At 44.8% G+C, this 10,806-nt stretch overlaps 1 protein-coding gene across 1 annotated transcript; it reads right to left on the bottom strand.

Annotated features, from left to right (window-relative positions):
- Positions 1-3,184: 3,184 nt before the first annotated feature.
- Positions 3,185-5,398, bottom strand: LOC124664880 (putative laccase-9). The gene is made up of 5 exons (XM_047202300.1): positions 5,303-5,398; positions 5,050-5,201; positions 4,580-4,833; positions 3,402-4,487; positions 3,185-3,315 (listed from the first exon to the last, which is right to left on the bottom strand). Exons 1-5 carry the CDS (start codon positions 5,396-5,398, stop codon positions 3,185-3,187), a joined length of 1,719 nt encoding a protein of 572 aa, XP_047058256.1.
- Between the last annotated feature and the right edge of the window lie 5,408 nt (positions 5,399-10,806).

Here is a 10,806-nt window from a genome sequence, read left to right as displayed (position 1 = left end):
TTTTGAATTACGTTAGAAGTTGTTTACAAATTCTAATTGCCTTTGAGAGTGGATTTTGTACAGACACGTATGAGTGTGGGTGTTCTATACCGTCAATTTATTACTCGAGATTCCCGCTCGCCTTGGCAAATGGACAAGTAACTCTCCTTTATTCCGAATCTCAAAGCAAAACGGACGGTGACGAAAACACTAACACCCATGCGTGTAAGTTTGCAAAAACACTAGTGTTGATATCATTGATGCATCGTACACTTTCAAGTAAATTGATCAAAGATGATGTATATACGCATTTTAGGAACCATAGTTTTTTTTGCTATATCTGTTACCGTGCTTAGTCTTTTTGTCCCGTGCTTGAGTATAAAGGCGCCATGTGCTACATTCTACTGGCACATCTGAGAGGCTAATAGCGGATTCTTCAAGCGTATTTTTATGAGCTATCACTTATATTTGGCAAAGATGTTGGCTTAGAATTCATTTCAGAAAAATGGTTAAGTGTAATTTTCCCTGAATAATATATGTTAATAGTCGATCAAAAAATATGAATTACCTCGGTGGCTGGGTGCTGTCGATAGCGGTTCATTTGGCTTCTTTGTCTGATGTAGCAGAAGCTCTTAAACTTGATATTACTTATATTTTTCTATCCCAAGAATTGAGTGGGTGATGTAATGAAGGTCATTTTCATCCCTACAGACCTAATTCGATACTTTTGGTGGCTGCATGCCAAGTAACCAAGCTTTCTTTTACTTGCTTTAGGGGCGCATCAATTAGCCGTTCCTGTTAGTTTTGTATGCTCACCTGTGCTGCTAAGTGCAGAGTCTCTCATTGTGACATTATAATTAGATCGGCCATTGATGTTTGTCTCGGATATAAGTATGTATGGTTGACGACCATATAGCACTATGAATTATAGAAGAGGGATGTAGGTATTAAAGGCACTCGTAGGACCAGTCAGTGTATCTTTAATTGGGCTCCGAGGACATCAGCTGTTGCAATTGCCATTTGTATTGTCTTCACATCATATTATTGATGTGCTCTGTTCCGAACTCCATGCTTTATATTAGCCTAACCCACCTAGTTAGGGAAGTGGATGTACAAACCAACCACCCAGGTTCAAGTCCTCAGATTTGGGTTCTTATTATTTTAAGAAAAACTTCTTTATAGGGATTTCCCTACCGCGTTCCTCTCAAAAAAAAAAAAATGCTTCATACTCCTTTGGGTATTGAAATGTACAAATGGTTTTGAGTACTAAATAAAGGAAAATTAGTGTGTTCACACATTCCCATTGCTACAAATTCAACACTTCGTATTAGAATTAGGATTAATAATGATCTTGCCACATTTCATGCTACGCTGCTGTGTAAATAGAGCTTATAGTTTCAATATTGGCTCCTGTTTTAGTCAAACATGCAAATTTTCCCGGGAATTTGTATGGGCTATATATTCCAATTTACTTCAGGTTCAGGATGGTTTTTGCTTGCTTTACTTTCAGATTTGCTTAGTTTTATCTGCTCTCTGAGAAATCTACAGGCTTCACAATGAAGTATATTTTGCAGGTGCATGATGCAAGGCATTTTGTTTGTATATCATGATGATCTACCCACCACTGTCGCTACACTATCATCTGCTTAACTATTGCTTTAGTTGCAAAGTTAATGCTCCACATATACAATATCTTTCCCACGAGATGAATTTCAAGTGATGAGGGAGAGCCCGTGGCTGAAATAGCTCTTTGAAAGAGTTGTTACCTGGGGTCTTGTGGTGAGCTACACTGTCTTCATTTATATATGGTATTATTTAATTTGTGTTTCTCATCCCTGTCAATAGGTTAACTGCCACTGCAGCTTTCTGTTCATTGCTTCAAATGCATATGTTCTGCAGGGTAACAATGTAGTTGTTTTATATTTGCCATTCCCTTACCAGATGCAGGTTGATGGCTTCATGCTGTACTCTTTGCCATACGCACTGGGCACCACGTTTTTCCAGTTATAGTACTTCTGGTGTGTCTATGTGCGAGTAGAGGAGAGGAGAAAACATATTGATTTCTTTGTCACTGCCGATGTATGATATTTTATCATCTGATCATGCGCGAAATGTTTGTCAGGTAGAGATCAATTAGCATCAATTGTTATGCGCACGACTGAAGCTTTATTCAGTACAATTGCCTTCTAACACTTTCTAAGTTGTAACTATGTGTTGCATTTTCACCAGTGTGAGCTTCATAAACCTGTTAAGTTGTTGGCTGCTTCTGGACCATATGTATGTACACAGGCCGTATGCGTTAAGTCAAGTGTCCCACCTGAAGACTCTTGCAGCTAGCCCAGCTGCGTTCACTGCTTGCCCCGTCGGGCAGTTCACCTGCAACGCGACAGTCTTCTTGCTTGGCTGGCTGTTGACCTGTGAGGTCTCATCCATGGCTACCAGAATATCTAGGTTTTAATATTTCAACAAAAATGGAGGGTATAGGCTTCAGCTTTAGGAAGCCTACCTGGTAGATTCGCTCCGGATGCGTACCAAAATATCTCTCGATTTCAATTAGAGATAGAAGGGCAAGCAAATTGAAGAAATTACATCCACATAATTAGTATGCGCTACCATCCTTAATCATATATATATGGGTTACTACGAAGTTGAGCTCACAATTTTTTTTATAAAAAACTCTTAAGGAGATACAGTTGAACCGAGATGTGTGACTTTAACCACTTGACTTTAATCTCTTCTCACCAACAACAAAGATGGCAGTTTCGCAAAAAAAAAAAAACAAAGATGGCAGTGTTTCTTCCCTGTAACAAGACCCCTTTGGAGGAGTGGGACTCGTCCAGTGGGTAGTCCCGTCTATTACAAAACTCAGTGGGGAATTACGAAACAAGTCATGTTTAGATCGCATCCATTTGTCCTAGATATTTAGTCATGGACTTCATCTTCTCATGGGGACAATGAACAAAGTTACGTAACAAAACATAACTTGATACCATTTAGAGATAGAAGCTGAAACAAATTGAAGAAATTACATCACATAATGAATAGGGATATTCATTTTCTCTTTCTGTCTAGTGAAGAAAAAAGAGCTCAATCCTCAGCACTACCTAATAGGACCATTTGCTTAAAACAATGAAACTGAAGTTGAAACAAATTGACAACCATGTTTATTATTGTTACTACCCTCAACCGAAATCGACCAGGGCAACTAACACTTTGGCATGCTCGCAGGGCGAGGCCTCATTTTAGATTCCGGAGTGGTGCCTTCTTTCACGATAAATGTGGTGCTCATCCCAAACACCGTATGCCGATCGAAATGGCAATGCATGAACCACACACCTGACCATAATTCAAAGTATAAGCACACATTGAATGAAACATGATACTAAAAGTCAAAGCCCAGAATGAAGCTAAAAATAACTTACCAGGATTTTCTGCCTTGAAACGCATGGCGGCCCATCCAGCGGTGGGCACGGTGACCGTGTTCTGGTACGGAGGGTCAATCAAGTTGTACTTGGCTGGGTCCGTGGTCGCGTTGAAGTTCCCCAAACCTCTCCCTACCACGTAGAAGGCGAATCCGTGCAGGTGCATGGGGTGGTTCTCGGCGCCTAGGATGTCGGTGTCCTGGAACACAATCTCCAGGACGGTGCCGTACTCTAGCACCTTCACCTTGGTGCTGCGCTTTGTGGGCCAATACCTCCTGGACCCGTTAGTGTTGGTGAAGTTGAAGAGGAAGGGGGGCACGTTGGGGAAGTCTGTCTCGTAGATGCCTTTGGTGGAGTAGTAGTATGCGTCTAGGATGTCGGTGTGAGGGTCCTCGAAGCTGGCGTTGTTGAGGCTTGCCGCCAATCGGGAGTTGTTGCCTGGCCCTCTGCACGTCTCGCCCACGGCGCATGGGAGAGTGTTGACGGCCAGGGTGATGATCATGCGCTCGTTGATGACCTCCGGCACGGCCACCGGGTGCGCCGTACTGGCCAGAGACCGGAGCTGCGCTGTGTACTGTATTGCGGTTTCGTGGTCCGTGTTGTTCGGAAGGTTGGGGAGCATCGGCCCCCCGCGGGCGCGCGGCGCGTCCTGGTACTCCAGGATGGCTGTGGCGGTGCCGTTCTGGAACGCGAGCCGGGGGTTGGACAAGTACGTCCGTGAGCCGATGTAGTAGCGGCGGTAGGTCGGGAACTCCTTAGTCTTGAGCAGCACGTCCATCGTCTGTCCCGGCGAGATCATGAGCGTTTGGACGGTGAATTCCTTCAAGTAGCGGCCGTCGGTGCCGACGACGGTGAGAAGGTGGTCGGCCACGGCGAAGAACATGTCGTTGTCGAGTCCAGCGTTGATGATCCGTAGCAGGTATGTCTTGTTGGTGAGCACGTCCTCCTTGAAAGCGTGCCCCCTTCCACACGGCATCAGGTCACCGGGCTCGCCGTTGATGGTGTGTGCATTCGAATTATGAATCTCGCCGCCAGTCTTCAGGTACTCCTCTAGCTGAAGGTTCAGGTCGGAGGTCCACCACTCACCTGCATGCGTGCGTATCACAGAGACGTAATTAGTCACTCAATTCAGTATTTTGGTTGGATTGATCAAGAATATTCAATAGCTTTAGGTATACCGAGGATGATGGGTATCTCCTTGTGCAGCTCTGTGCTCTTGATGAAGGGGTACTCGGTGCCTCTCTTGGGATGAACGATGAAGGCGCCATGGATGCCGGCACGATCCAAGCCGCTGTGCGCATGCCACCAGATGGTGCCCTCCTCCTCGGACAGAAGGATCTCGTAAGTGAAGTTGGTTCCTGGCTGGATGGGGCACTGTGTGATGAACTCTGGCCCATCATACCAGGGGTTCCGGGGCTGGTCCACGCCGTGCCTGCGGATGCCATTTTCAAGTTCATTGGTTAGGTTGATCTGCCTCATGGAATGATTCTTGTGTATTATTCTGCCTTTACATAAAATTAAGGTACCCTTTGGCGTATTGTGAAAAAAAAAGGTACCCTTTGGCGTACTCTTGGAAAAAATATCATTATCATTGGTTTGGTATGCATATATGCAGAGCATGTTGATCGACATGTAGACTAGTAATTACCAGTGGATGGTGATGTTTTTAGGGCCTTGGTTGTGCACGTTGACGATGACTATATCCCCCTTTCGCGCGGTGATGGTCGGGCCGGGGAACATGTCGTTGACGGTGAGCAAGCTCTTGTTCGAGCAGAGCTTTGAGTAGGTAGTCTCCTTCACCTGCAAAATCATACGATCGATCGATATCGTAAGTATAGAGTATAGACACATGCATCAACCAAAATGCATGTACATATTGCAATGACACGAAGGAGACTTACGAAGAAGTCGTAGTGCAGGGTGTTCTGAGCGAGGCCAACTGCTGCTCCAAGCATGAAGACTGCAGCAATTAACCAAACCTTCGACGTCGACGGCATCTTAGCCACACCCACCATTGCCTTGCCGGCCACAAGTCTCGACCGTCAGGCGGTGTAAGTGTTTAGCAAGGGAGCTGGCTAGCTAGCTTGCGAACTCTTGCTTTGCTTCTTGTTGGAACTGAAGCGCAGATCCGATAGGTACTTATAGCAGCAGCAGCGCCGCGGAAGAGAGATCCAACCTACCGGTAGGTCGAGCATGCATGTGTTAAAATACTAGTCCCCTAGTATCAAACTATTCCGATTGGTTGATCTCATTTAGTTAGCTGGCAGATTGAGTCATCCACAATTTACGGCAACGCACGAGGCCGGCCAGCCATTCTCAACCAAGCAGATTAAATGATAGTTCGATGGCCACATAAGTCAAGGTTTGACATATACATATGGATGCACACAAATAATCGTACTTCAACACGCACGTATATCACATTCTGCTTGCTAACTATCTGCGGGCGATTTTTTTTTTTTTTTTTTTTTTTTGCTGCGAAACCATCAGCCATGCTGGAAACATGGATGGTTTCTGATTAAGATCCTTTGAAGATTGATGGTTTAGTAATAGTAGGGTTTGTAATTCCTGAGACGTCCGGTCCGGGTGAAAGTTGCTGCTGTAAGTTTATTTATTCGGAACCTAAAATACGCAGCTCAATCAAATCGGATATGTCAGCCTCATGCTAACAACTGGGCTGCAGTTATCGAAAAAGAGTGTCAAGTGGGCTAGCTGCAGAGCTGCACTGCAATTAACAATTCTTGGAACTACTATGCTGTAGAACACCAATAATACTGGAATGGGATTTCGTGATTATGATCAGTTTGTCCCTCTAGCGTATGGGTACCGTAAAAAGCTCCTCAAATGTACTCTGTTGCGATTCTGATCCGGCGTCATGTGGACTCCGCTGATCCCGTAGTCAACTCTGGAGCCAAGTTGCCAACGGCTACAATGTATGCTTCTGATCCTGATCTGATTCTAGCTAACAAAATAGTATGAGCAGTAAGTATGCAGAGATATAATCATATTTTTTTAGGCGACGCACATATCAGATCATGCTTACCTGATCTTTATAAGAGATCCTGTTTACCGGGACACGGTTTTAGACAAGAGAACGGTCCATGCACGGCCGGTGATGCTTGCTAGTTGCTGGCAGTATGAACCATGCTGGACACATGGAAGATTTCGGGTTAAGATCCCTTGTAGCTAGGGTACGTGCTGGTTTAGTAAAAGGGTTTGCAATCACTGAGACGTCAGGGTGAATTTTCTTGATGGTCTAGTAATAGTTTTTATTTTGGAACCTAAGGGAAATACGTAGCCCAATCAAATCAAATGACAGCCTCATTCTAACAACTTTTTTTTTTGCGAATTAGCCTCATGCTAATAACTGGGCTGCAATCATCAAAAAAGAATATCAAGTGGGGTGCCGAGTTGTATTAACATGCATCCATGCAGAGCACGTTATAATTAACTATTCTCCCAGTTACTACGCTGTGATTATGATCCGTTAGTCAACTCTGACAGCCAAAATGTGCACTCTTGCGATCCTGATCTGACGCAAGTAGACTACGCTGATCAAGGACAGTATTTCCTATGCATCGAGGTCGAGGCTCTCCCTTTGCGATAGCCCCGGCCTCTCGAAACGTTGATGTCCCTTGATGGTGACCACCGGCCGCATGTGTTATACGTTGTATTGTTCCCGTCAACGTCGAGGTCCGCGCGCGGTTGGTGGCCGGCGGCATGTATCTTGGCCATGGCCGCCGCTGCAAGCATGTTGTTGCAAGTGCAAATGAGCCACGTTTTGGTAGTGTGCAAGTGCAAGGGCAGCCGGGTGCAAGGATACGTCGCCCAACATACGTATCTATCCTGTAGCCAACTGCGAGACTACCTTGCCAAGAGCTGTGGGCTGTTTTCCTTTTTCTTTTGCAGGGAAACCATCAACCATGCTGGAAACATGGAAGGTTTCTGATTAAGATCCCTTGAAGGTTGATGTCTAGTAATTCCTGAGACGTCAGGGTGAAACTTTCAGCTGTACACCAATTATGATCCATTATTCAACTCTGACAGCTAAAATGTGCACTCTCGCGATCCTGATCTGACGGCAAGTAGACTACGCAGATCAAGGACAATAATACGGGTAACATGTCCTATATGCATCAAGGGCTCTTGTATCCGTGCATCCATTGTTCATTGCCCGCCTGATTGGAATCACGCTCACCACATGGGAATCGTGATTAATTTGCACATACACGCCCAACTCACTGAACTCTTTGAGATAGTCCCTCTCCAAACGTGTATGTCCATGTGTTGTACCTTGTAATTGTCCCCCATTGTCGACGTAGTCCGCGGTTGGTGGCCGCCGGCTGCAACTTGCCAACGTTTTTCCTTTTGCGAGGAAACCACATCAACCATGCCGGACGTTGATGATTAAGATCCCTTGAAGGTTGATGGTCTAGTACTAATAGGGATTGTAATTCCTAAGACGCTCGGGTGAAATTTTCAGCTGTAATTTTATTTATTTGGAACATAAAATACGGAGCTCAATCAAACCACACATCAGCGTCATGCTAAGAACTGCGTTTCAATATCGGAAGATAATGTCAAGTGGGCCGCCGGCCGGACTGTATTCTAACATGCACATACATGCAGAGAAAGTGACTTAACAACAATTCTTCAAGCTACTATACTGTAAACACGGACTGCTGTAATGTGATCTTGCGATTAAGACCCGTCTGTCTCTCTAGCGGTGTAGGTAGTCAACTCTGAGGTCGAGTTGCCAACGGCTACAATGTACGCTCGTGATTCCGATCTGATTCTAGCTAACAAATAATATGCGAATTAAGATATTATCGCGCAGACGTTAGGTTACGTGTCGCCGCGCACGTATCAACGTTAACTGTTTGATTTCTAAATGGACGGTGGGATGGCAGCTTCGATTTTTTTTTTTCACTTTTATCCGCTGCCACATGGCTAATTTCCATTGGGTCGCTCCAATAGCTACCTCGCAATTGGGGGTCCATAATATGGGCAGTAAATATGTAGACATCAAATCATTTAGTTTTCTGATTGTGCTTACCTGATTTATTTTAAGAGCTCGTGTGTCGATGCATGGTGATGCACATGCATGTGGTGGACTGGTGGTGGCTATTTGTTTTCCTTCCCAAGAACTATGATAGTTTAAACTAAACCATGTATATCGTGTCACCGTCATATCCAAGAAGAAAATAACAAAATCAAAAGAGAAATGCTAGACTTAAGAAAATTTGCTACAGATATACAATGGGGTGACGTTAGTCTTTCCTTAAGGTAGGTACGTAAGATTTTTGCTTAGTTGAAGGAGAGATTGAACATAGAGAATGCTACCGTCGTTTAGCTAAGGAATGATCTCTTATTGAAAACTATTTTCTCTATTGTACCATTTGTCTTCTCTTGTCAACCTAATTTCCTTCTAAAATTTAATTGATTCTCATCTATTGCTAGGATGACAAAAACAGAAAATGCATCCTACCAATTGCACATGCCCTTATGAACAAGTCTTATGGACTAAAAGGCATCTACGTCTAAGTAATGAATAATCTAGTCAAAGGTACATGGCTTCAATTTTGTGATGTAGGGATTATCGTTTCTGTCCAAAAGCATCCTCTAGTCTTTTAGATATAGCCAAGAGCAGTACAAAGACCCCCATAAGTAACAAAAAATACAATGAAGTCCTTAAACCACCTAACGATTGACTAGAAGCAAGGAGCGATGCAAAGGTGCACTGCCGTCATTGTCCCTCCATCACTAGAGTTTGGTGAACCTTGTTATAAAGGACACCGTCAAAAGTTGTCGTGCTAAGAACAAACACCCCAGCGCATCAATCAGTCGTTGATGATGAGAAACATAGGGTCACACATGTATCCACACAAACGGACATGAACACCAACGAGTCCTCATGATATTCTCTAGAAGGCCTATATATGTGTTAGGCGCGTCGCTGGCAAAGGAATAGGCCCCAGAATGCCTATAAGGTTAGCCTGCTCGTACTCCATCTTCTCTTTTGGAAGGACCTAGTCTTTCAACCCCTTTGTGGCGCTAAGGTCCCCAGATTGCTCGGTCGAACCGACGTCGTGCCGGTGAAGACTCTGGCGGTTGAGGATGTAGACAAGAAGAAGATCTTAGTCCTGAATATTGCCTAGACTGTGTGGATCACTAGGGAAGTTACAGTGCACAGGTTCATCATCAACTCGTGGTCGCTAGAAATTCTCGCCCATATTTGTTGGGCTTGAGACCACCACCAAGGTTCGGACTGTGATCACCAACTTGTTTGCCTCAGTATTGTAGACGAAGATCAATTGTATGCAAGGTGCTCTCAATAATAAAAATAAAAATGATATGGCTATGGCACAATTTTTTGCCAAGATGAAAGGATTTTTCTTGTAGCTCGCCGCTATTGGGAAACCCATTGAAGAAGATGAGATGGCTGGCTATATCCTCAATGGCCTTGGTGGTTCCTACAACTCCCTTGTGTCCTCCGTTAAGGCCTTCCCCGGTACAACCCTTGATGACCTTTTTTGGACAAATTGGTACTCGTGATATGCGTCACGATATGTTTGCATAAACATTACATGGTATTTCCTTCACCTCATCGTCCAATGTAGCATATCATGTGTTCGTGATGCTCCTCATGCAAGATCTTATGATTGTGGTGACCTTGGTCACTATGGTGACCGCAATGATGCTGGCCGCCGTGATGGAAGAAGACAAGGCTGATGTTTTAATGATGGAGGTCAATGTGGTAGCCGTGATGGATGTGATGTATGTTGCGATGACGTTGGTCGTCGCCGAGATCATGGAGGGAGACATTGAGATGATGATGACCGCGCCTGGCGTCGCGATGATGGTTCACACCATGATAATAGCAGGCGTCGTGATAATGGTGGAGAAGGTATCCATCATGGGCATGATCATGCCTCCACTCCTTATGTGAATGCGACATGCATAATTCGCAAGATACATGGTCACCCACCAAGTGATTGATAGTGGCGCTATCGTGATGAGACTGATAATAATGGTGACTGTGATGAGAATGGTGCTCATCTTGCCTCCTATGGTGTTTACACCAACTGGTGTTCTGACACTGGCGTCAAAGACCGCATAACTCCTGAACTAAGCAAGCTCTCCACACATGACAAATACAAAGGATGTGGCCGTGCTCACTTAAGGTAACGGTATGGACATAAGTGATGGCGTGTATTTCACACGTTCGTTGGGCAACCCCAAGAGGAAGGTATGATGCGCACAGCAGCAAGTTTTCCCTCAGAAAGAAACCAAGGTTTATCGAACCAGGAGGAGCCAAGAAGCACGTTGAAGGTTGATGGCGGCGGGATGTAGTGCGGCGCAACACCGGAGATTCCGGCGCCAACGTGGAACCTGCACAACACAA

Source organism: Lolium rigidum, chromosome 6, assembly GCF_022539505.1.
Source record: "Lolium rigidum isolate FL_2022 chromosome 6, APGP_CSIRO_Lrig_0.1, whole genome shotgun sequence".
NCBI classification, from domain to species: Eukaryota; Viridiplantae; Streptophyta; class Magnoliopsida; order Poales; family Poaceae; genus Lolium; species Lolium rigidum.
The sequence above is the reverse complement of the archived record's forward strand: the minus strand, read 5'-3'. Positions and strand labels throughout refer to the sequence as shown.

Coding starts and splice junctions, on each gene's coding strand:
- LOC124664880 (XM_047202300.1), bottom strand. CDS start 5,398: ATGCCGTCGACGTCGAAGGTTTGGTTAATTGCTGCAGTCTTCATGCTT. Junction 5,202..5,302: donor CCCTGCACTACGACTTCTTC/GTAAGTCTCCTT, acceptor ATGATTTTGCAG/GTGAAGGAGACTACCTACTC. Junction 4,834..5,049: donor AAAAACATCACCATCCACTG/GTAATTACTAGT, acceptor TGGCATCCGCAG/GCACGGCGTGGACCAGCCCC.